General features: G+C 38.3%; 1 protein-coding gene across 3 annotated transcripts; it reads left to right on the plus strand.

Moving 5' to 3' along the window:
• Positions 1–21915, plus strand: rasef (RAS and EF-hand domain containing). Of its 3 annotated transcripts, none has more exons than XM_004072331.5 (18): positions 1–499; positions 3756–4079; positions 11067–11213; positions 11318–11408; positions 13461–13556; positions 13733–13810; positions 13896–14011; positions 15675–15743; positions 15851–15917; positions 16424–16512; positions 16728–17019; positions 17144–17284; positions 17545–17695; positions 18877–18958; positions 19069–19183; positions 19467–19574; positions 20512–20588; positions 20909–21915. In XM_004072331.5, exons 1-18 carry the CDS (start codon positions 177–179, stop codon positions 21009–21011), a joined length of 2469 nt encoding a protein of 822 aa, XP_004072379.2. In that variant the 5' UTR covers positions 1–176; the 3' UTR covers positions 21012–21915. The 3 variants fall into 3 exon arrangements, with proteins under 3 accessions (XP_004072379.2, XP_078808420.1, XP_011477316.2); XM_078952294.1 differs by having other exon boundaries at positions 17147–17284; XM_011479014.4 differs by having other exon boundaries at positions 16764–17019.
• Positions 21916–27403: the final 5488 nt, after the last annotated feature.

Raw genomic sequence — 27403 nt, forward strand, 5'->3', positions numbered from 1 at the left:
GTCAAATTGTGCATACTCTTAGAAGTGAAGCTATTTTGCTAAACAGGAGGCAACCTGTCCCACCATCTCCTGAATTCTTCTTAAAGAAAAGTACAACTTAGGTGTCGGTTGAGTTTTGTTTGGTTCAACGGACTCCTGCTTTCAGAGTCATTTGTAGATGAATTAAATGCAAAACGATGGCATTGAAGAGAAACAGTCAGGAGGAACAGAACCGCCTGAGTTTGCTCTTTCACGCCTACGATGTGGACAACTCGGGACGGATTGAAAAGAGTGAATTCTCTGCCATATGTCGAGATCTTTGTGTCCCCTCCCAAGAGGCAGAGGGCATTTTCAACCGGCTGGACACTGACAAAGACGGCACGGTGACTTTGGAAGAGCTCCTCGATGGCTTCACAGAGCGGCACAAGAAGAACACAGATGATGATGGGGATAAAGAGGAAGATGAGAACCTGCCAGCTGTGGAAGAATTTTCCATCACCAAAGAACAGGTTATAAGCAGGTGAGACATGAAAAGCTCTACATATCACCATTTGTCGTTGGTTCTGTACGGCATGTTAGGTGACATCCTCTTTCAAGCTGAAATGGTTGAAGTTCATGTAACAGAGTATTAACAAAAGCTCAGTTTAGGACATATCAGTAATGGTTCCTTTACCTCTTCCAATATCACTTTTCCAATCAATTCAATAAGATAATAATAAATTATGTTAAGTGTAACTTTCAAAACTTTTATGTCTGAAACATAATTTAAAGGGAACAAAATGGGGGAAAAAGAGATGTGATTCAAGAAATTTGGTGAATTTAGATGTTTTTTAAGCTGCAACTATTTGGGGGGATTATTCACATAACTAAAGCTTTGACAGCTGAAATGCTTTATTTTTACAGTTAACTATTACCGTTAATGTAGACTTGTATGCAGGAGCGTGTTGTTGCTGGTTCATACACCCAATTTTTCAATGGGTTTTGTCATCAGATGGGGTGCAGATCCAGCTACAAATGTTCTTTAACAGCACAGAGCAGTAATGTAAGCTAAGCTCAGACGAAAGTTGAAGGATCACAGCATCCTTTTGAGAGGGGGGGGTCACTAAGTATCTTATGATTAGGCCTGCAACCAATCATCAACGTCATTGCTTATGTCGAAAATCAATTTTGTGTTGCAAAGATCTTTGGTCAAAACACTGAATTGTGAAAAGCGTCCAATTTAAAAACTATTTTACATATAATGGATTTCTTGCTAATTCTAACATGTGCACAACAGTGAAAAATCACACCAATTAACCATACAACAGAACTCCCCCCCACTATTTATCAGTACATAGCGTTACAGGAAATTGAAACTGATTACAATTTTGAGGGGGAAAAAAGTAAGTTTTAGTTGCAGCAACAAGAAAAGAGGACCTCTGGTGATCAACTATAGCAACAGTGACCACTGATGAGGGAGGTTAAAGTCAATATCAAGAACCATATTTACATATTTAACCCTTGTGCTATCTTAGGCACTTTAATGTTGGGAGTTGGGTCATCTAGACCCCACAAGACAATTTTTTATTTTTTTGTGCAAAAAAATACTACTTCTGAAATAAACCTCCACAATTAATGTTCATTCAAAAAAAAAAAGAAATACTATAATGATGTAAAAAGTAAAAACCCTTTGTTCAAATGAATCAAAAATATATTTTTAAAATATGTTTAAGCTTGATCCTTTCCGCAGCAGCCTCAGAAAAGATGCTTGAACTATCACAAAAACATAATATTTTTTGGTTTAAAAAATAAAAAAACAAAGCTTAAGGTGCTGTCAAATAAAAACTATGTGGTTGTTCAACTAAATTAATATTTTGCTAGAGTTATATTTGTTTTAAAGGGCACAATCCTTGGCTTTTGATACTGAAACTATTACATCAACTCTGTCAAATGTTAGGCAAAGCTTAAAGGGATCATTGGAACAAGTCCAAGCTGGTTCCAAAAGTTGCTGGTGCAGATGTGGAGCTTCATACATTTACAGTATGTTCCTGTTAACTTCCTCTTTCTATGAGCATTTGCTGTCAACAAATATGCTTTGAGCAACACAAGGACGTGTAAACAAGATGGAAGAAAGAAAATACTTTAGTTCCTTGTTCTACCAGAAGTTCAATATTTGAGCATAGATGACAAAGTCTTGCACTTTTAAAGCTCTCATGAAGTTTTTGCAGCTGTAAATAAAGTGTAAAGCTACATTTAAAGTCTCACATTAATCCTTTTTTCTCAGTGGTCTTTTATGATTATACCAAAATTCATTTCTCAGACAAAGTTTCTGCAGATCAGCAGTGAGGTAGTAGGGGGCACTGTTGGTGCATAGCAAGCCCTCCCCTCATTATGCATCATCCATCTGTTTACATGCTCTCTCAACAGCTTACAGCCCCTCACAACTCCAAGCCACCAAAAATGGCGAGCAATATTGTATCTATCGAGCCGTACAGTTTAGGGCCAGATGCCAGCTTGAACGACGAAAACAAAGACATAGATCGATGTAGTCGTCTACAAGCAGATGCAGCAGAATAGAGTGGAGCAGGGAGCTTGGGGCTTGCCGTACTATTTTCCCCGTCACTGTTCCAAGGATTTCCAAAGGCATTATTTTGTCTGCTCATGATTCACAACAATTGAATCAGTTAGTTGAAAAGGGGTCCAAGTCCACAAGTTTTTTTCAAAATAGAGATATTAGATCTTCTATGGTCTTCAAGGGAAAAGCTATCTGATTATGTGCAAAAAAAGTCCTAAGTCTGTTGTAATGTATTGTCTATGCTTGACATTTAAAATGCATTAAGTGCAAAATTCCTGGACCTGTATTGGTTTTGCTTTATCCCATAGATGGCAACACTAGTTATCCAATATTGGAGTGCCCCTGTTTAATTCAAGAAGGGCCCAAGTCCAGAAACTTTAGTTTGCTAGTCATCTGAAATTATAAAAGTGAGGTGCTTCATATTATATCATTTGTAGTCTATGAAATGGAACTAAATCTTGGTAAAGTATTAATCATTTGGTGTAGCCTCCCTTTAAGCTATGCAATTCAAATAATTTCCTGGAAAAACAAACCTCTTGGACTTGGGCCCCTTTTGAACTAACCGATTTAATTTGAATAAAGACATACCGGTACTCATAAATGCCAATTTAAACGTAATTTTCTTTAAACATGTGCCCTCTATAATCAGAAAAATTACACAAGAACATATAAAAAACGACAAAAACACAATTCTTATTGGAGAGGATCTTCAAAACCAAGTTGGTTAATTATGCAGTTCAAGAGGATGGTATGGGAGGACTTTTCATCCCTTATATCTGAGGCTTTGTTTAGAGTAGAACCATTTCTAAGGTGTGTGGAACTGTTCTGCCTCTTGACCAGGACTCCCTTGGAAAAGAAGAATTTACAAAGTAAAAGTCAGCCCCCCAAGACACCAAAGATAGAAACTGATCTAATTGCTATATGCATAGCCATGATGCATTTCTAATAAGTGGATTACCTGTTTATACAAGCTGCAGTTCAGGTTTTCTCCGCTGTAAGGTGGCCTGAAGTTCACACCTCTGGACTAAAGAGGAGGAGTAACGCATAGGTAAACTGATGACAGGAGCGCTGCTTGTCCTTCTCCCAGGTTTTTAAAAAAGAGGAAACCTTAAGGAAGGAAGCATGTCGGGGTTTGACTTGTTGACTGGACAGGAGCGGCTGTAGTCCAGCAGAAAAGAGTAAGACTTTATTTTTTCTTCGTGATCACCTTTGTGTCCACTAGCCAGCCGGCCATCAGAGGGATGAGCTCGGGGGAGCAGGACCGGCTGCGCACGCTCTTCCGCGCCTACGACGTGGACAACTCCGGGCGCATCGAGAGGAACGAGTTCCTCACCATCTGCTCGGAGCTACAGGTGTCTGCGGATGAGGCCGGCAGGATCTTTGAGCGGCTGGACGTGGACCAGGACGGAACAGTCAACCTGGAGGAGTTCATCCACGGCTTCCACGACCGTTACGCAGAGGAGATGGACGTTGACGGGGGAGAGGTGTCCATAGCGTGGGAGAACTTCGAGCTGAAGCTGGGCGAGCAGGCAAAGTACATCCCCAGGTGAGAGCTGCGCGCTGTCATGGTGGAGATAGACTGCAGGCATGTGGTTAATGTATGAAAATGTCCCGAAGATATGCAGGCGCTCAACAGAACAGAAGCCACCGGATGAGCAAGGATGATAAAGAAACACCTTAGTTTTGCTTGCTTTCATAAAAATATTTGACTTAAATCCTCTATCGTTTTTTTAAAAAAAAAACTTTTTAATTTGTTGTCAGTTGTCATAGGCTCACGGATAAGCCTGTATATTTCCACACGATTACACTTACTAATTTACTTAAGTAGATTTGGCAAAACTGTAAATAACGTCCTTTTTTTACTGTTACCTAAAACTTTTATGGCTCTAGTACTTTTACTAAATGTTACATAATCATCCAATAATACCACAATTATAATACTCAATATCTAAACGCATTATTTCATGTACAAAGTCTAACAATAAGGGGTCAGTTTCTCCTGTAACAAAATTCCTCATGTTGGAGACACAAAGGTGTGTTGAAATCTACATATGCATAACTGATTAAAATACTCAAAGAAGAAAGGGAAACTGATAAATAACAGAGTCTTTGTGTATTTTTTTTATCAAAATGAAATTCATTAAGTTTGAGATGCTATTACAATCAGTTTGTCACTATCAGTATGTCTGATATTGGCAAAATTCAGTGTTTGTAATATTTCTGTTCATTCAGTTAATCCAACGTTTTGTATTAGTATACCCCTTGTGCTATCCTATGGAGTCGAGATGACCATTGACATGTTATCCCTACAATGACAAAGGTGGATAAAGGTGGAGAGGATTTCATGTTATCCATGGACACCAGTGAGGTTCACAAATCATTGAAGAAAAAAGGTTCAGCACACTGTCTAGTGGGTCTAGATGACCTCACTCCCAATGTCAAAGTGCTTAGGATAGCACAAGGGATACAGAAGTAGCAGATTTTGTCTGTTAGTCCTTTAATCTTATTTATTGCCTGATTCATTAACTTTTAGATCCCGCTATAAATCATATGTATTGATCCAGACCTACATTATTAGAATTTTTTGATTCTCCTCATGCCTCTGGAGATTTGTTGAAGTGTGTGAAAAAAACCTGAAGTTTGGTCTTGAATGCTTCAACCTGCTTCATGTTGCTCACATTTACTACAAATCCATTCTTGTTGTCATTATTTTCACTTGTGTTTTTGAGTCACTTTGCTTTTGTTTCTGTGCATTCTTTGAGTTCTTGTCTTTTTGTAAGTCAGATTTGTTTCTGTTGTTTCTTCATGACATTTACATGACTGTTCTTTTATAAGGTCATTTGTTTTGGGAAGTTCGTGCTCTTCATGCAGTTAGTTTTCTGTCTGGATGAGTCTCTGGGCCTTTATACCAGTGTCAACCAGACTCGTTTTTTCCCCTCAGTCAGCTCACACAGACATGTTGTGGAAAGTGGGAGCAATGTGGAAATAGCCTAATTGGCCATCTTGGGCAACTGAAATGACCAATCAAAAGCTGTCCAAAGTGCAGTCTTGTTTCCGTTCAGTGAATTCTTCTTGCTCCTGTAAAGCTATGCCTTTTCCAACAACTGACGCTGAGCTGAATGGGTTCCTAACCCAGTCAGCCCAACCCATCCTCACAGAGCACTCCCACAGAACGCCATGGGAGATGTGGTCAAACGCTTTCTCCAAATCCACAAAACACTGAATGAATGAACTTCAACAAACCCTCCAAGAAATGCCACCTTAATGCCGTGGAGAGGTTTGAGAGCTCGAGTGATTTGTGGAGCTAAGCTGTCCGGAGCTAATGCTATTGGTAGTGTCTCCCATGACAGACAGACTCAAATGACGAGTCAGACAGTAAGGGGTTGAGAATCTCCAAATTAGTTGGTAAAATCAAGATTTTGTTATGTTGCTTGGATTAGTGTCATAAGCCGCGGTCACATGGGCAGAATATCTTGATCGGATCAATGGTCGGGTTAAAATTCACCCGTGCACATGGGCACAGAAAACCTTTTTCCGATTAGAACAAACGTTCCCATGGCTCATACTCTCGTTCGGAATGAATCATTTGGGCATGCGCAGTAGTGTAAAAATCACCCGGATGCGGATATAGGTCCCGTTGTAAACAAACCGCTGCCACAGACATTTATGCAGCAGCTCGGTAACATACGAGACGATCTTCCAAACGTGCTTTTATTAATGTCATGAATATTATGAATTGCCTGTTCGCTCATCGTTATATTTAATCTGTGTGGTCAGTGCTTTTTTGTGGAAGAATTAAGCTGGACGAAAGCTTAGGACAGACTAACACGGGCTAACATTAGCCTGATGGATGGACACAAAATCCAGGACCGTGCGAGAAACGCAGCAATCTGCAGCTTTCTAAGGACTGAGCGACATTTATTTCTGCTCTGAAATTTCACACAGACCGCCCCAAAGCCACTCTGTGAGCTAGCGGCCCGAGCTCTGTTCGAACACGGTTCCTCCTGAGTCCTGCAGCCGCTAACCCAGAGCGGCGGGACGGCTCGCAGTCTGAATTCTCCCACACATAACAAAACAACAAAACGCACACGTAAAAAAGCCCCCCCCCCGACACAAAATTATTAATCCAGCTGCTCTGCTCACTCGGGTGCCAGTGGACCGAGTGAGCGTCAGGGGGCACGAAGCGCTCCTCCTCCTAATCTCCCCCGTGAGGGGTGTAAGAGAGGGGAGAGCCAGCGGGGCGAGAGCGGAGCGGCGCTTTTCACGGGGCGTCCGCAGAGCTGGTCGGTCCCGTATGCGCTCCAAAGCTTTCTCTCAGCGAAACACCGTCTATGCGTGACGTAAACCAGAGCAGCAGTGACACACGATCGGAATGACCGTTTACATGCTCCACGATCGGATAAACGATCGGTATAACCCACCTATCTCGATCGGAAAGAAATTCTGATCCGAATGAGTCTGACCGGGGCAGAGTATTCCGAACGACGCGTTTACATGACGCATTTTCTTTCCGATCAGGCGTTCATTCCGATTACTTTTGTCCATGTAAACGCGGCTAGAGGCCCCACCTTGGAGTCAGGACTCGGGTTGGCAAAGGCCTGGCAGCTGAGGCACTTTCCTGGTTGGGTCAAACCCTAATGAATGATGTGGGATCACTCTTCTGAGAGCCCACAACCTACAGGAGAGCTCCTGTGGTGCTGGGTGGCAGCCCTGTTATATTACATGAAGAGGAATCCTATTGCATAGAAAATTATTGGATTACTCAGAATGTAATCAGATTACATGTGTAGTTATAGGGACACACATAAAGTAATTAGATATTATTAAAGTAATGGTGTTGCAGGAATCTGATTACTTTAAAAATTATATTTAAAGTTAGGAGATTAGTAAAATTTGACTAAAGTATATTTAATAATTTAGACTTTGTGTTGTAGTTTGATTACAACACAAATAATTTTACCTTTTTTCAAATATTACACATTTGTTTTGTTTATTTTTATCTTTGTCTTTTTTAATTTTGGTCTTAAAAATTAGGACACACAGATAAAATAAATGGGGTTGATCCAAAGGCTTAAATACATAGGGTACTGCTAATTTTAACAGTTGTGTTTCGATTTAAAGTATCTAGTTTGTTGGTTGTTGTGCTTTGTTCACTTTGATGACAATGTTTTATATGATGCCTGTTTGTAAAAGTTATGAGTATGAAAAATGACCTAGTTTTGGAGAGACCAAGTTCAAGATGGGAAAATACAGGAAAACATTAGTTACTATTTTATTTGCAGGTAGAATCCGCTAAAAAATGTTGATAAAATCTAGCCTTTCCATTGGCACATCAGATGATGTCCTTGGAGGCTAAGAGACCATTTAGTACTCCATAACTACTAAACTATATATTGCGGGATTCTCTAGAGCCCTGGAACTGTTTTAATTCTTTTCAAACGTCACCGATTTCCCAAAGTAAAAACCTAATATAATTAAATTATTACAAAGACTATCTATGAACCCACTGTTCTGATGATAAAAATTTGTATGGTTTCTAAAATAAAAAAGTACAACAAAATTTATTTTTTTCTCCAGAAAAAAATGCAGTGTGTTGTGGTCTATATTCACCAATTTAGTGAGCATCGATGCACACTGGTTTTTCACAGAGACTTCTGGGAAATTTCTAGGGCACTCGATTTTGGATTTGAAGATTTGGACAGTACTACAAAATGGCAAACGTCCTATATAGTTCACCATGTAGAAAGTAGTGAAGGAATTCTTACACAATAGATTTGTTTCCCACCATTCCACAAGTGACTTAGTGAAAACAGAACAGCCACATAATCTCTGAGATCTCCTATTGGCTCCATATGAAGTTATTTGTACAGCAGTGAAAGCTACTGGTTTGGATTTATACATTTGTATGCAGTTGCAAAGCTTTCATGTCTCCAAAAACTGTTAATATTTCTCTATTTGTCCTACTGCAAACACAGATCTAACGGTGAACAGTAGATCTAAAGCTTATTTCCTTTTTTGGCACAAGCCTTTCACAGTCAGTAAAGTAATTTACTATTATTTGTAAATTGTTTTAAAGGTAAATCTAAACAAACATGGCTTTGTGAAAAACTCTTAAAATGTAATGCTGGCCAAATTTACAATACCAAACAGATGTACTTTCAGCTTAGTTGGTTTTATGTGAAAGTATCAATAAAGATGCTCAATTGTCCAGGTGTTATCATGAAGTTGAGTCATGGCTGCAGGTGACGTTGGAAGTGACTCAACTTCAAGACACTAAAGTAGCTCAAGTTCAACAATCCATTTCAATCATCTATCAGCACATTTTTATAAATCTTTGTCTGTGCTCTAGTGAGTCCTCGAGCACTGCATGGGACTCTTCCTCGCGCTGCTGTGCTGTGCCATCAGGACATTGATTGTCACAGCGGCGTTGTCCACTGAAAGTACTCCCTTTATCTTCAAACAGTCACAAATCCCAGTCAGTTAGTCAGCTGAGAGATGACACTGACAATTTAGTACACAGCTCCCATTGGTTTTTCTCAAGATGAATGAGTGTTCTGTGTAAGAGGAATACTCCCAACAAGAGTCAAAACAACGTTTTGGTCTTTGCTCCCTGTCATCCAAGATCCAAGAGTGTATATGGAGGGGTTTGCAGATATCAGTATTCGGTTATGCTAAGTCAGAGGTGGGCACTGAGGGCCGCATTCCTGCATGTTTTCCAGCATACCCTGCTCTGGCATGTTCTAATTGGCTGGACACACCTGAACCAGGTAATCAGCCATGAGTAGGGCAAGACTATCTGGAAATCATGCAGACACACCGGCCCTCGAGGCCTGGAATTGCCCACCCCTGTGCTAAGTTAATAGAGAATGGCCACAGCTGCATGTAATGTAATGCATGGAGACATCCGACAGCATTCTCCAGTTCTTATACCAATTTCCAGCAAATTTGCAATGCAGGGGAATAGATCAGCACGCAACAGGCCACAATCACCTGATAGGCTCGATGCGTGCAGTTTGAGGCTATATTGGTCACACCAGAAACTGATACTGAAAAGTACTGTACTGATACAGTAATTTTTGTGTCCAAATAACAATTTAGTGTTTTTTTTAGTTGATCAAGAAGTTGCTAAATTCTAAAATCACAAAATGAGCTTTGTGCTAAATGTGCTTCATTCCAGTTTTTGTGTCACATGCAGGCTAAAATAACTTAGAATCACACTTAAAAGTTTGTATGATTATACAAGCAAAGCATATACTAGTGTGATTTCTTTTTGTAATATAAACTAGTGGGACTGTCTTAGTTAAACCTTCACAGACGTGCATTTTTTTTGCGCATCGGAGCAACTTCAAGAAAAACTGTCCATGTTACAGCAACTAAGCGAGCTCCCCAACCTTATAACAAAGTAACATAGAGAGAAAATTGAAGTGGTTAAAGACCCACTCAGGTGATAATTGAGTTTTTGGTGTTTTTAACATGATTTTTTGGTATTTTTTTGATATAATGGAGGACATTTTAAAACATTTTGGATTAAACTTGCATTTCTGAGTATTTCTTTATTTAAATGTTTGTGAATTAGGGGCAAATAAAAAAACATTGAAGAAGTTGTATTTGTAATCTAGTAAATACGCTGGGGAGGACACAAGGTTTCTCATACATCCACTTAGGACAACTAGATCTACGTACCCCTTTATAATCCTCGTCTGAGAACAAAGGGACAAATAAGTCCAAGATCTAAAATGAAGGAGGATGGAAACAGCATCCTCTCATTTACATCTGTTAGAGTAACATTTTTAATAAGAGGTTTCGTACTCACTTTTGTTTCATACCTCATCTCCGTTTTCATATTTGTTTAGTACGGATCAAACTGTTGCCTGGCAACTCCTTGAGTTTATGTCTGTTTACGTGTGTGCAGGTCTGATGCTGAAGGGTTTGTGTAAACTTTGACAAAAGCATCATAGTATTTAAGTTAGCAGTGTTTCTCTGGAAGCCTCTGGACGGAGAGATATCTATGTCTGTATGCAAAGGATTATATGTTTGTTAGTTCTCACTTAACAAACAAGCATATTACACATGCATACACTGTTTTTTGATGACTTTAACACAACAAACAGGGTTTTAACAGCAGATATTGATTAGAACTCGACACATCTTGTGGGGATTACTATTTAAAATGCATTCAAATTTAGTTTTTAGTGTAGGCTGAAATGTATGTTCCCAACAGCTGTGTGTATGAAAAAAGATATAGAAGCATAATGTCAATTGATCTTTAACGCAGGACATGACAGTACTGATTAATTATTCAAATCCCTTTTTAACTATTGTTTGTATTTTTCAAGAAAGCAGATAAGTATTCTAATGGTTTTTTTTCTAAGATATATCATTGACATAATGAAAGTTGGAAAGACTGTAATCCTAAATTTCTATATATCTAAATGCATTCAGTATTTTGGCTGTGGTTCCCAGCCTTAGAGAGGACTAGAGGATCAAGTCTATAAGTACGAAGCTAAACTTTTTCTTTTTTTTTTTTCTTCAGGCATGAACAAGCAGCGACTTTGTACCAAAACATCAGCCTGACTGAGCCCAGGTTGATTCCTCAGTATGAGAAAGTTATCATGAACTTCACCAAGGAGATAAAACAGCAGAACTCAGAGATGGAGAACCTGGCACTCGCTATTAAACGGTGAGACACAAAAAGCATGAAGAACAATAAAGAGATAATGGAATCTTTCTTAGGATGTTCATGTTGAAGAATCTTTTGTGAGTACTTGTTTTACTGGTTTTCAGAGCACAGGACCAAGCATCAATGCAGCTCAGTGAGATGGAGGAGGAGATGGATCAACGTATACATGGTGCAGAGAGAAAAACACGAGAGCAGGTGGGACACACTTGACACCACAGCAGATCCACATGCACACAAGTAGTGCAGCCAGGTTTTAGCACAAAGCAACATTTTCTGCTGGAGTTTGTGTAGATAAAGTGATAAGCAGAGCTCATTTGTTCAGCTCTTCCCTCCTGTCAAACAAACAAACGCAGGCCTATCAGGTTACTGATCCAAACCCTCTGATCAGAGGGATTTCATGAATCTGAGGAGATAAAGCAGACAGATGGAGACGCTGAAGCATGCTTTATCCCTCAGTTGGAAATGATAAAACTCTACATGTTTGCAGTGATATGTTTGGGTGGCGTCTGGCTTGGAATGATACTGTAGAAATAATCTTTACTGTGTATGGGGTCACGGTGTAGATAAGAGTTTAAAACTTTGATGAAATTTCAGGAGAAATTCCAACCGTTTGTTGTTGTGATCATACTAGATTGATAATGCTTTATTTGTCATAGTCACAGGTACAACAAATTTAAAAAGTGCTCTGTGGTCAGTTCACCATTCATTCATTAAAACAATAAGAAATGATAAACTTTACAACTGAAAAATAAAAAGTGCATCATTTGCTCACTGAAAACCATTTATATGCATCTACATAAAAAGCGCATCTGTCAATTGAGCAAGAATATAAAATTATTAAGTGTTAAAATTGTTAAATCGGAATTGAAATATATCTAAACAAGCATCATGTGACCTCAGCACAGCTAATTTAAAAAAACGGCACCATTATATATATATATATATATATATATATATATATATATATATATATATATATACTTTTTTGCAATGTTTAAAATATTTATTGCAGTAGAAAAAACAATTTTTTTTTGACCTTAACAAATGTATTATTCTAGATATAATAATTAAAAATCTGTGCATTAGAGTTAACTCCACCTGCTAAGAAGCCTGAAGTTCTTCGGAGTTTACAGGAAACTGTTAGAGGTTTTTTTTTATGATGGGGTTGTTGCATCTGCCCTCTTCTATGGAGTGTGTTGCTGGGGGGGGGGGGCTTTTGCAAAGAGCACTTTTGCAGATCTTTTCTCCCATCAGCAATTAGACTTCACAACACCTCATAGACACTCTACACTTCATTCATGTTATTCATTGTATATTTTTATGCCCTTTATCATATATTTTTCTTTATTTTTGTCCTGTTTTTTAAGGTAACAATTCAATTTCCCTGTTGTGGGATCAATTAATTAAATACATCTGTCTATCGCCTTTTTAATATTTTCATACCAACTCTACGTTTGGTTCATTTTTGTCAAGTTGCTTTTCAAAGATTTTATTTCCAGATAACTTATTTTTAGTGTGATAATAAATTTGAATATTATTCGAATTATTATAATTTGAATATTTAGACTGAATGAGAATGACTGCCAGAAAGGTAAAAAAAAAATTTCTTCAAGAAAATAATTTCTTGAAACATTCTACTTTGCCTAAATCCTCTCTGTGAAATGTTTGATACACTAAAAGCTACGTTCTAACATAACATACATAACATAACATAACATATATAATATTATATATTGTGAAAGGACATGACTGGCACTCTAGAGTCTTGGTTAAAAAGAAATCTGCTAATCAATGTTAAAGTTGTAGAACTAAAGTAAATTCTAGAAACTTTGGTATTTTATTAAAGCTTTCCGTATCATGGCATAAATTTTGAAATAAAAGAAATTATTAAACATTCACAATCTGCTAAATCCGTCATCCAAGTTTTTGCTCATGTACTTTCATTTTGGATTTTGAAAGGAAGCATGAGGTTTGTCTTATCTTCAGGGTGATGTCTTATGTAAGTGTTCTCCGTAACTCAGGAGCTAATGTTTGCTTTGTCTTAAAATAGCAGACGGAACGGGATGGGGCTCACCTGTGTTCCTCGTGATCCAAATGTCCTGACACCTGTTAGAGAAAAGTGTATCTCAATGCTGACGGAAACTTTTTTTTTTTAGTTTTGAAGCAGATCCTCAAAAAAAAGCATTTACTTGGACTGTAAAGTGTCAAACTGCCTGTTTAGGAAATTCAAATGTTCTTTTTTTGTAGGAAAAGAGGCGAGCAGAGACGGCCCTGAATGAATTACGAAGAACTTATGAGACGGAAGTCTATGAGCTGCAGTGTAAGGTCCAGAGAATGCAGATGGTAATTTCCACTCACTTTACATTCAACAAACATCATGAAAGCAGGACTGGTTTATGTGCTGTATTTTACAATAAGAGAATAAAATAAAAACCTCAGAAAAAACAGTCCTAAACTGTAAAACACTGCCGAAGAGCTTCTGATGATACCAAACCTAACAGCAAAAATCTCTTCATTAGATTGAAGAGAAGTACAAGAACATCACAGTCAAAGACGAGAGCTCAGCTCTGAAGAAGAAGATCAATGAGCTGACGCTGGTGGGACTAAAAGTTCTTCAAGTTTTATAAAATCTGAAATAAAAAAAGTCAGTTTTTCCTCACATTTTACTCTTTATATTTTCAGGAGAACCAGAGGTTAAAACAAGAGCTGCTGAAGTCCCAAACTGAAGTGGCTTTTCTGCAGAGTGAGATGGACTCGCTGAAGACGGAGCTGACCGATCAAAGCATGAACTCTGAACGGTGAAAAGACTGTAAAATTGCTTTTTGCTGCTTTTGTTGGTGCCAATTTCTTGGGATACTAATCTTTTCCTTTTCAAAATGATCGTATTGTATTTGCTGAATCATGATGAAAAAAATTATTAAATTTCTTTGCATTTAAATTAAGTCAATTAGTGGCAGCATTAAGCACTTTTTTGTTTTTGATTTTCTGTAACTGAAATAATATTTCATAAAAATTACAATTCTGTCAGTCAGAAGTCTAAAAAGGTTAAGTTAAGGAGTCAGTGGTTTGGAAAAATGCCAAGTTATTTGTTCATATACTCATTAAGCTCTAAAAAAGTGGAAAAGTGGGGATGTTAGCTTGCAGACTCAGCTTCCAGTTGGCCTCTACAGGGCAGAGCTGTCTAACAGAAATTGAGTAAGAAGTAACATTTTCAGAGTCTCACATACATGTATCTAGATTTTTTTGGTAAAAAATAAGTAGAAACAAATTGAGAAGAGCTTTGACCAGAAAAAAAAACGTTTTTTTTACACTTTACATTTCTTCTTAAAAAAAAACCCTTCACATTTTCTGTAAAAAAAGAAAAAGAAAGAAAGGGAAAAAAAAGTTAAATCCTTCAATCTGATGGCTACAACTTGCAGAACAGGTTGTGCTCCTGTTTCTGAACTCAAGAGTATTGTTGACTTGTTCTCTGAGTTCAGCTCTAATGATTCAACACATACATTTTATGTAATAACATTTGGAGCCATAAATGGCCTTGCTTATTGGATTATGGATATTAGATTACTTTTATTGCGAAGGGCTAGAGACTCACAGAGAGAGGAAGACACCATTTGTATGGGATAGGGTTGGTCTCTGGAGGTTTTATTTGCCAGGGTTGAAACAGGATATCCTGGAGTGACTTCACACACACAATCACTTCTTCAGAGCGGTTGCCTAGCAACAGAAACAACAGAGAAGGAGGCAAGAAGAGGCACCGTGGATCAGCTGTTGACTCTGTCATTTTGCCATCTTTTGTTGCCATAAGTTACCCATAATTGAAAGAGTCTAGTATAAGCATAGTTTAAACACAATTACAAATGCAAAATGACAAATCATGAAACGTTCTTGTTATTTTACATTTCTTTTCCCTGTAATGATCATTGTTGTTCCTCTATCTTAACTCAAATGCAGCAAAACATTACTTCACTTTTATCTTCACTCATTTGGCTTCTGTGCATTTTCATGTTGATTTTAAAATAACTGTATTTTTTTAATAGCATCATGGTCTCACTCCACAGTATTTCTGTGACCTCACTGCCCCACAAACTCCCTTTCACATTTTGAAGTCAGCAGATGAGACACCATTCAATTCTGAAAACTAATGTAAATTCGAGCTGCTTTTGCAGTTGCTGGTTTGAGACTTTTCTTCCACTGTGAAGGTTTTTAACACAGTAAGATGACAGCTTTACTATGGGGCTATTTCTATTTCAAAGAGTCTATTTTTCTAATTTTGAAATTTGTTGTTTCTTATATTTCCATCTATATCCACCACTTTTGTCAACTGTGTTGTTTTTAAAGTGCTATACAACTGATTAATTGATGCATCTAATGTTAAAGATAGATAAAACTGATTAATATACAGAGACGTTTTTTGTTGATAAGGTTGACATATCTGATGACATTACTGTGATTCTGCTTTAGAGACGAGGAGCTCATGAAACAGTTCTCTGATGAACGAGACATCCTGGAGAGTCAGATTGAAATTCTGCAGTAAGTTAGACTACACAACATCGCTGAAACCCAGCACCTGGGTGCTGGGTTTCAGCACCATTTTTTAAAACATTAAGTCATGGTATTTTAAATTTACTTTGCTTCAGGACAGCTAACAGGAAGCTCCATGACAGCAATGATGGTCTGAGGAGTGCTCTGGAGAAAGTAACAAGAGTAAGTCTGCACCGTTTACTTGAACTGTTTTCTGTCTGTTTGATCCAAAGCAGTTATTGAAAAATAAAAGTCTTTTGATAACAAAGTAGATTCTAAATAAAGGTAAAAATTAGGGATACAACGTTTCACTTGCCCCACAATTCAACTCAAATTTAGAATTTTAGGTGACAGTTTTGTTTTGGTTCAAATATGATTTGTGTATGACAGCACAACAAAATATTCAGAAAAATCCTTTTAGATTTGCTAATGAGCAGTAACAATGAAGAGAAACCTTCCAGCTGGCTTAAACTAAACATGGAGTAATGTCATACAACAATATTAAATATATTAGATCTAGTACAACACGTCTTTGACACATTAAATGTAAACCTATGGAAAAGTATTAATTTTCCCCTTGGTTTGTTTCAATGGTGTGACATACGGTTCAGTTTTAAACTGAAAATGGTGGCATCCTGAGTAGAAATAGATACATAAGAAAACTGCAGTATTTTTTGTGTTTCTTTCAGTCCGGTAGTGGTGGTTCACCAGGAGAAATCCGAGAGAGATTCAGAAGTAAAAGCATCTGCTATTCATCACCACATGCTTTACTAGAAAGGTGAGAAAGCAAACAACACAAAATAGATTTTTTTAAATGTTCTTTGTGAATTATTTTTAATCAGCCGGCATGACTTTACTTGTAAACCTATGTTTTTTTAAACAACTTTAAACACAGATTTTTTTTTTATTATAAATTAGTAGTTTATCCATCCATCATTACCTAAGAAGTTTCCAGTGGGCATAAAACTTCTGCCTCACAATCCTTGTCCTAAGGGTCAGTGAGCGCATCAACGACTTATCTCCATTCAGCCGTCAGCCCAGCAGTGACACTCTGGCTCTGGCCATCTGTGACCCGGGCCTGAGGCGCAGACACAGCAGTGACTGTGAGGAAGACAGCCTGCCGGAGGTCTCTGTGGACAGCGGCCTGTCGACTCTCAAACGCTCCCATGAAGGCTACGACTCAGAGCAGGAGGTCAAGGGTCAGGAAGAGGAGAAAAAGGAGGAGATGAAGTCGGTAGAGGATGACAACAATGATAGTTTGATGGGAGAAAACTCGGACACGGAGGTGAGATTCTCTGCAGTAATGTTTCAGTCAGACATTTAATGTGACGCCTTCTTAGCGCTGAGAAGTTGTGCTCAGACGTTTGTGTCACAGTCAGTCCATCTGCCTCTGCGTGTCAACATTGTAGCAGGCAGAGACGGTGGATGCCGAGTCGGCGATCGGGTCGGATACCAGCTCCATGTTGGAATGGAAGCTGACACAGTCAATAACCATCCCTTCGTCAAGCACACCAACAACAAGGAAAACGCTGAGCGCCATCAGTGTTCAGGTGGGTAAAGGAGTTTATGATGGAGGAATGAACTCAACGGAAGCTTGTTGCTTATAGATAGCGCAAGATTTCTGCTTACAAATAAAATAATGATGGGAGTTTGGGAAGTACAGCTCTAGTCAACAGAAATATTTTCAAGTCAACATTTTAGACATTCAAAACCACTGGGATTTAATGAGGGTAGCAAACACGCTCATACTCTTGGGCTTTCAGAGCTCACACTTTCCTAATCTTCACTCGGCCTTTCTGCTCCTCTGCAGAGGCAGGACACTGACGGTGCTGACCTGGGCTACATGACATCAGAGAAGGCCTACAGGATTGTATTAGCTGGAGATGCAGCTGTGGGAAAATCCAGCTTTCTGCTCCGCCTCTGCAAAAATGAATTCCAACTCAATTCGAGCGCTACACTGGGTGAGTACAGGAAAAATTTAACCAACATATTATGATTTTTCCTTTGAGACCCATAAAGAATTTAGACAAAGAAAAATTTGAGGATTGATTTAATCTCTGCACTTGATAGTTAGTAGATTTTAAAAATAAACATGCTGTAAATCTAAGGGCCTGCAAACCAACAGTTCATATATGTTGTAATAAAAGATTTTTGGGAAATTACAATGTTTTGCCTCCTATGTAAGGTCTTTGCTGGAATACTGGAAAAAAATTGTCTGGGAAGATTTTTGGTCATACAAGTCATGTCATCAGAGCGAATGGACTTTAAAACTTGTTGATGTTTTGTCTTGGGGTCTTCTAACTGCTGTTGAAGAGGGCTTTTCATGGGCCGACTGCTTTAAAAAGTGTGGCAAAAAAGTGAAATAAATAGATTTAATGTTAGCAGCAAATGTCAACGATCCTACTCCTGCCTGACAAGTCGGCTAAGGTCTTATGACTTGGTGGGGGTCTTACTGTGGCCCAGAGGTATAAGAGCAGCAAAATGACTTTAGGATCAACTTTTAAGGTCAAGTATCCCAGGAAAACAGAATTGTAGTTAATTTTTGATCTTCAGATTCAGGAAAAACAATGTGGTTCGGCTTTTTACCTTTTCCAGTTTTCTCCTGAAATTTTGGGAGTTTCAACACTTAGGCTCTTTTTACTTTGAAATAAGTCAATAGTTTTTACTCCATTGGTGGATTTTTTTTAAAAATGCAAAAAAAAAATCTGCCAAAGGGATAAGAAAAAAGGTCTTCTCCAAATTCAAAAAAAATTCTTGTCACAAAGAAATGTTTTCTCAAACTAATATTATGCTATTCAAACTTTTTCTTCAAAAGATTATATTTCTTGCAAGGCATAAAGTAGACAAATTTTCTTGAAATAATAGTATTTTTTACTTTCTTAAGATTCAGCTTTTCTGTGTTTTTATTACTTTGAGAAGATTCTTTACCAAATGCCTCAGCATTTTCTATGAGAAGAGTTCTGGGAGTATGGATGGCCCACAGTGGGGGTTCCTTCAATCACTGAACAAATAAATCAGGGGCTTGGTTTGCTGCTTTTATCAACAGAATCAGAATTTCTCAGTGCAAAGGGGTTTGCTTAGAGAGCCTTCAGTGTGTGAAGCAGCTAGGATGAGAATCAACACTTGCCTCATCTCTTGTCAGGTGTGGATTTTCACATGAAGACGCTCATTGTGGACGGAGAACCTGTTTTGTTACAGCTGTGGGACACAGCTGGTCAGGAGAGGTACAGTCATATTTAAAGATACTCAATCTAATTTAAAAAAAAATCCATGCACAACTTCCTACATAAAAACGTAATGTTTGAGTGAACTTTCATTCATACTGTCCTCCCAGATTCCGCAGTATTGCCAAGTCATACTTCCGGCGTGCAGACGGCGTGCTGCTGCTTTACGACGTCACTTGTGAGAAGAGCTTTCTTAATATCAGAGAATGGGTGGACATGATTGAGGTAAAAGACTGTTCATATTGAACACAGCATATTCCATAACACCTTTTGCACGGTTTATATGAATGTCAGAGTAAGTTGATGTTTGTCTTTCTTCTTCCTCATGCAGCAGATATGTAAGTGTTGGATGTAAAGCCTGCTCTGTTTGTGTCCGTCAATGCTGTTTATGTTTTTAAATCAAGTTCGTCTCAAACTGTTGTGAAAAGTGAAAGTGCTGCCTTAAATTTGCTGATGTCTCCTCTATTCGTTCAACTGATCATCACCTCTCTAATGCTCTGCTCTCTAGGATGTCTCGCACGAAGATATTCCCATCATGCTCGTGGGCAACAAATGTGATATGCGAAAAGAAGAATTTAACTGTGTTCCCATTAGCTATGGAGAAAAGCTGGCCATGGTAAATAATTGTTGGGAATAAAAACACCATTGGTTCTGACATTTGAAGCATTCTCCTCACATTGTGTTCCTGTAAATCCAGCTCACTGTTCAGCTACATTCACACCGCCATCGTCAAGCGGCCACTTTCAAGGAAAATTCTGTGTAAACACACGTAAACGCACGTTTTGGGCATCCGCTTCAAGACTAACGTTCACGTGTAGCTTTGCAAGTTTCTATGATCAGTTTCGATCTCAACGTGCAGAACACGTGACCATTGAACGCCCATGATTAAACATTGACCTTTCAGTGATTTGGATTTGGTACTGACGAATGAATGACGTCCCCCTCACACTAATTCACAGACGTTCCGACTGTTTGAAAATTTATCATGATGAATAAAATAAATAGTTGGGGTTTGTGCCAAAATATGACACCAAGACTTTAATATATTGGAACAGATAGAGCTGTCAAAGAAAAAAAGGCTGCAAGATTGATAAGATTTGCACCACTTCAACTTTTCAGACCAAGCCTCTTCCAACTGTAGGTCGCGGACGTGCGCTAGTAAACAGTAGAAAAACAGCAGAAAAAGAAATAAGAGAAGAAGCCCCTTTCTTGTCCAGTGTGAACACCATATGCTGAAAGCACATTTAACCCTTGTGCTATCTTAGATGACCCCACCCTTACATTGACGTGTTCTTCCTACCATGACAAAGGTGGATAAAGGTGGAAAGATTTCATGTAATCCATGGACACCAGTGAGGATCACAAATCATTGAAGGAAAAAGGTTTAGCACACTGTCTAGTGGGTCTAGATGACCCAACTCCCAATGTTAAAGTGCCGAGGATAGCACAAGGGTTAAGAATGCATGTTGCGTCACATGCCCGGTGTGAATGTAGTTTTGGAGCTTACAGAGTTTAAGGGTGAAAGTTGAATATACTTTGTCTATTTTTCACAGACATACAACACTCTGTTCTGTGAAACCAGTGCTAAAGATGGCTCTAACATCCTTGAAGCTGTGCTGCATCTGGCCAGGTGAAATAAATATTTAGAACATTTTTGTGCCATGAAGGGGTTGCAGTAACTATAGCTAAAGTAACACATTTGCTTTTAAATAAAAGACTGTACTTCGAGGATGTACTTTGGTAACGTTTTTGCGGATTTATTAGTTCCGCCCTCCCAAAATGTGTTCATTTTTGCTTTAATTTGTTTAATTTGTCTAAAGATAAGATATCTGAAGTAAAGACAATAAAAGTAAAATTAATTGAATGTAAAATGTGGCAAACAACCACTCAAGAACAAGATAAATGTTTGGGTTTCTTTTTTTTCTCTCTCTCTTGTTTTGCACTGGACAGGCTGGTAAAAAAGCATGCCACTTTTGAGGAAAAACGTCGTGGTCAGTCACTGCCCAGCTTAGACGCTCCGAGGACTAAACCGAAGCACCTCTGCTGCACCTGATCACACTCACCAGACCTGGACCTCAAAAGGTGGACCATCCCCATCAACTCAGCACAGGATTAAGAAAGACCACAAATAGAGAAAACTGGAAAATCAGATAAATAAACTTTTAAATGACATGATTTAATATGAACGTTTTCATCAGTATGAACTTTAGAATATGTGAATTCTGTTTATCAAGCATATTTTTGCCTCTTTCACATCTGGTTAAAAACTATAATGTATGTCAGACTGCTTTTAGAAAAAATTGTTAAGCTTAGTAAAAAGTGAATCATGCAAATACAACGATTTCTGTGGCCGTGAAGTTTACAAAGGGAGTTTAAAAAGTGTATGAAAAAAATTGCACAGGATGAAAGTCATGAGGTAAGCTAATCATGTTATTACTGTGGAAATAGAAGGCAGGTGATACAAGATCAATCTCTCTTGTGATATAAAGTGGAGTAACTGCTTGTGAGTTCTGCCGTTTGAGGACATTTGTTGAAATTTGTGATGTTTGGAAGGAATCAGAGTGTAACTATTGCTGTAATAGAGGCTGAGGATCATGGGAAAACTAGACACCGAGACAGTATTACTTTTTTTAACGTAGAGTTTGTACATCTGAACAGTTAGTAGATCATTTGAGTTGAAAAAGAAGTAACAAATATGACACATAAATAAGAATTCTAATGTAATATTTTTCTTCCGACAAAAATTGTTTGTTAAAATGTGTGAATGAGTTTAAACATGAGTTCTAACCGATGTTATATATGTTAACCATGTTAAATATGTATTTAATGAAAGACAATGAAGGTTCAGTGGGCTTTAAATAAATAATGAGGATTTACATCATATTTTGAACTCACAATACAATAATAAAATAAAAGTTCTGAATAAAAGCAAAAATAAATACACTATATAAAATAGATTGTGATTTTCTTATTTTTGACCACAGGGAGGGAAACTAGGTGAAACTTATATTTGTCTTGCTTTGTTTTAAAAACATTTTTTTTTTTATCTGAGGCATGCCTAATGGTAATGAATAAATATACTTTTTTTTTAATTTGCTGTCTTGTTTTTGTCAGTAGGGAAAGTTAATAATGCTGGATGTTAGAAGTACAGATTTAGATTTATTTAAATCATTCGTTTAATTCTGAACCTCCACTGAACGTCATGTCATAAAACAGGCATTTTTCCCTTGGTGGTTGCTCTGAAAGACACCCCACCCCCCATCAGCCGTGGTTCCAGGGCGTCGGGCGACGTCTTCAAACGCAGCAGTTTGAATTACTACCGCATATGTTTGGGTTTTTTTTTCCCAGAGTGTGTATATGTTTAGAGCTGGCACAAGTGCCTGTCTGTTCCTCCCATCTGTTTACATTGTCGTGTGCTCGATGAAGCGAGACCACTCATTTGTCAACCAGCATGTGGGACAGTGGAGACGGGAACGGCGTCTGAGGAGAAGCAACAGAGAGCTGTCTGTTAGAGAGTGTGTGTTCTCCGCTAGTAATAAGGGGATAATTAGATGAGTGGACTGTGCTGTCAAAAGGTTAATGACAGTAATGAACATATTAGTGTGGAGGACCTGCAGTAGGCTCTTTTTGCTGTTGTTGTTCAGAAACTACAAAAACCTGTATTTAATTTATTAACTTCTGCACATGAGTGGTTTATTCTCAACCAAAGTTAAGAGCAAAAGTGTGTCTGTGCATGCCTGGCAGATGAGCAAAGCTCTTCAAACATACGTCATTCATTCCTGTGAAAGAGAAGGATGGATGAAAAGTCTTCCATCAATATTTCTCCAAACAAAGCCTTGAAAAGAGCTGAAATTAATTTAGGTCCTTGTGGCTCATTTGTCAAACCTCATCAGCAAAGAAACACTCACATGAGGTGCTTCTGGTAGGGCGCCGTTTATTGAGCGAGGGGGTTTGTCACCATCTGGTGAGGTCAGAGGTCAAAACAGACCATTTCCAATCTGGGACAGCTGACTCCAAACCCAGCGCCAGGTCAGACACGCGCAGACGCTCACATGGTTATTTCTTACGCCTCTTCTCACCCCACTCTGTCTGGGACACTTCCGTGATGTGATTTCCACTATCCCAAGACCCCCAAAAAATATTACAAGTATAATCTTATTTTTTAACCTATACATAAAATATGAACATTATAATTTAAATTAGCATGTTTTTGTCCTCATGAATGTCAGACAGCTGAACAAAACCAGGGAAATTCTTCTGTTTGTATTACGTGAGCATCAGTCCAAAGACAAAAGAGACTTTAGTGTTAATCTCTATGTCTGTTTAATCAACTCCTTTAAAGGATGGGTTGGATTAAAACCCATTTTATGTGTGTTAATCTAACAGATTAGTTTAGCTTCCCCCTGGGGAGGGCAGAGCATTTGCGTTTGTGTTCCTTCATACAAAAGTCCAGACACACAACTGTGGACTGGAACATGTTAAATCTCTTCTCTTTCATTATTTCATGCTTTTGTAATCAAGGGAAGTTTTGGCATATTTTTTTAAATAGGAAGATCAGTTGTTTCTCCTTTCATTGCACCTTGGGCTGCTGCCACTTTCACTCTAATGCTTTCATTCATCCATCATCTAGCTCCCTTCATTGGTCTAAAAGCCATTCAGAATGCATTTTCCAGCCATATATGTTTCCTTTCCCTTAAATTCCATCCTCCTTTGTGTTCCCACGTTGCAGGCCGCTAACACAAGTCCTCATTCTTCTCTTTTTGAGAGGCATCATCACTTCCATTGGCCTTTAGGTACATCACATACTTGTCAGGCCGCTTTTCAAAGTCCATATAGAAAAATACTTTTATTATAGGAATAAAATTAATATTCCAACTCCTAGTGTCTCTTGCTAAAAATTGCTCTTTCAGCAATTTTAGAGAACTCTCCTTTTCAAACTGGCTTCAACTTTTCACATTTGCAGCAACAAAACTTAAACGTTGAGAGCTGTAGCGTGAACTTGGGTAAAGCATTTCCTCTGTGATCTCATCTGTTCCAAGTAAAGATTTTGTGAAAGTTTGCATTTAGACCAGCAACTTGTCAATCCTATCCTATCCTAGGCACTTTAACGTTGGGAGTTGGGTCATCTACACACAGGTGCGCTGAACCTTTTTTCTTCAATGATTTGTGATCTTCACTGGTGTCCATGGATTACAGAAAATCTTTCCACCTTTATCCACCTTTTTCATAGTAGGGAGAACACTTAAATGTAAGGGGGGGGGGCATCTAAGATAGCACAAGGGTTACTATGGTTCAGCTTTTATGTCACTGCTTTAAGCTCATATTACCATGAAAAAATGTCTGCTTTCTTACAACATCTAAAATGAAAATTTTCATAAGTGAAATGGGACATAGGGTCTCTTTTACATAATCATGGAGTCATTGATGAAACATGAGGGTAATCCACTGTTACGTGTTCATGTGAGTGTCTGGGGACACCCACAGACTTAATGACGGATACAGCATAAAGACCTCATATACCTGCATCGACATATCGAGCAATGTCACAGATGAGAACAATCAATATTGACCTGTTGCTCAAACAGCAGGAAGCTGGATTGGGCTGGGATCACTGGTCATGCTCTTTAGCTTTAGAATTCAACAATGGTTAATAAAGTATGCAAAACAGGAAAAGATCCAAATGTTTTAGATATTTTTTTCAGTTCTTTAGGCAATTCAAAATGTTTTCCAAAAAGAAACAAAATTGGAGGTAAAGTTATAGTTAAATCTTAGAATACCACCTGAAATTTATGCAACAAACCAACAAAACGTTATTTATAAGACAAAAAAGGCAGCGCTCTGCCCAACTTTATGTGAAAAGAAATATCTGAAGTTCAGATTTAGTGACATGTTTACTCAGTTGCTCTAAAGAGATTACCATTTTTGCACACACTTGCTACCACACAGACACACAAAGAGAGAACTAGTAGTACAGTGAAGCTCACATAACACAATTATCAAATGATTAACTGTCAAACTGCACCTCCAGAGTTCAGCTAAGGTCAGGATTGATTTACATCGACAGATGGAGAGCCCTATTAGTGATGTGTGTCTGTGCTCATATGTGTGCATGGCCTTCATTAATTGAGCCCCACAAACGCACGTAACACACCCACACATGAACTCTCCCCCCTGTGGCTTGCTCGGTGCAGCTAGCTCATGTTACCATGGAGATGATGTGCTTGCTGTACATCATCACGATGGGGTCGTGGCACCAGTTAAAGGGTAAAGGTCAGGGGTGGAATGGGGTGCTGGAGTGTATCAGTCTATACAAGTTGCTGTGTTGAGGGAAAGATCCGGCAGTGTGAGCACAATTCCTTCGGAATCCGCCCCGAAGCTGTCACTTATGATGTAAATGTACAGTATAAAAGGAGACAGGCTTTCCACATGCTTTTATTACACTGAAGGAATTCTGAAGTTGTTGTACCCCTTAGCTGAGACTGTGTAGACACTGAAGGCATTGATCAGTGGAAGCAACACTATAAAGAGTAGTGGGCCTAAACAGTTCTGACATTCTGGGGGTTTTAGGGTTTGTTGCACAAAGGCACTTCAGTTGTAAATACAGAGAAACAACACGGTTTTGAGCTGAAGGAACTGTCCATATTCTTACGGGGAAGTCAAAACATTTTCTTTACAAAAAAAATAAATATATATGTATTAATTATTATATTGTGAGGATAGAATAAAAGGATTTGATTTAAAAATTCATCAGTCGCTGAAATTTCAATCTTCTTTTTACTTTTCAGGATGAAAATAGATCTCTTAAAGTTGTAAAGTCCCCTTTTTTCTCTAACAAATAAAACATGCAAGATATATACAAATTTTAGACTATAAATATGCTTTGTACTTAATTGTAACCCAAAAAATATTTTTTAAAAGAGGCGTCCTACCCTAAAAGGTCAACTCAAAGGTTAAATACTAATGATTACCCTTGTGATTCTCAAAAAAAATAGTATTACAATGTTTTATGTTTGGATAGAGGTCAAATTATTGACGATAAAGTTGGATATCCAACGTAAAAGGGCTTTAGTTTGTTTCTATGTTAAAACAATTCGCTTTATTGGAAAAAATGCTAATAATTGGAAAAAGTGCTTATTATCTTCCAAAATACCCATTATTTCAACAGTTTTTAAGTTTCTTACAGTCCTTGTCAAGCTGTTATCTTGTTTTATCATTCATCATGTCATTTTCCAAGTGTTTTTATGATGAGCTGATGTGTGAGTTGGGATGTTGACATTCCTTAAAAGCATGCTAAACTACAAGCTCCATGAAAAGTGCTGAAGAAATAAAGCTGATTTATCTGCCAATACCAAAACGTTTTTTTTTTTTTTATATATATATAAGGCCTTTCAGTCTGTTCCTTTCAGTCCTAATTCTGCCCACTGCAGTTGGCACTCGGGTCAAAATGCGTTTTGGTGGAGGCAACGTGATGGGAAGAGGAAGCAGCTTTCTCAGGAAATTGTCAACACTGGAGGCAATCTCAGTGCCGATAGATATCAAGATAAGATTCTGCATAGTTCAAAATTCCTTTTCTCACAGTTTGTCCTTTACGATAAATTAGGAATTGTAGATTTAAAAATAAAAAAATGGAAGTCCTTATAACCAACAGACCAACACAAGGAGGGGTACCCATGCTGTTAGAGTCATTTATTAAATACATAAACTGTTAAATTGCAAACATTCTTGTTTCCTCTATACTCATTCCTCCAAACCAGCAAACAACCTCAAGAAAGACTCAAGAGCAGGATAAGTCTTTTAGTATTAGTGGTTCCATTAAAAATGGAAATTAGAAGATACACACGTGCACAAATCGTATTCAATTAGGCAGTATACATTCCTGTGGCAGGAGCATCTTGCGGTTCGACAGTAAACACTCTGATGCTGATGTGACTTTTGTGTGTGTGGGTGTGTGCGTGTGTGTGTGTGTCTGTGTGTGTGTGTGCACTTAATGGTGCAGATAGAAGGAGAGCGCGGGAGGAAGAGAGATAAATGCTGCAGTCGTGCTGTGCGGCGCGCTCTGTCACTTTGATAAATCTCACAGCGAGGGCCGATGACACCTGCTGACAGCAGACTTAAATGTGATTGGCCGGGACAGCTCCAGGTCAGGAGGATGCTAATGGATATGATGTGGACAACAAATTGTGCACAGTTTTGCCGAGGCACATACAAGGACACACAAGGGGAAATAGGTCACAAACCAACATACTGTATGAGGGAGTACAGCACACACACGAGAGATCACGTTCTCCATGACTTTGTGTGCTTTTTTAGCATAGTGATCATCTATAATGATGTGGAAGTCCAAATATAACTCAATTAGCTCATTTGCACACATTTAATAGCATAAAGCTTTTAAAGAAATGATTCCTGCACACAAAAAAGGACATAATGCATCCAGGAACTTCA

The sequence above is a fragment of the Oryzias latipes genome, chromosome 9, assembly GCF_053564925.1.
Source record: "Oryzias latipes strain Hd-rR chromosome 9, Olatipes_Hd-rR_3.1".
Taxonomy (NCBI): Eukaryota; Metazoa; Chordata; class Actinopteri; order Beloniformes; family Adrianichthyidae; genus Oryzias; species Oryzias latipes.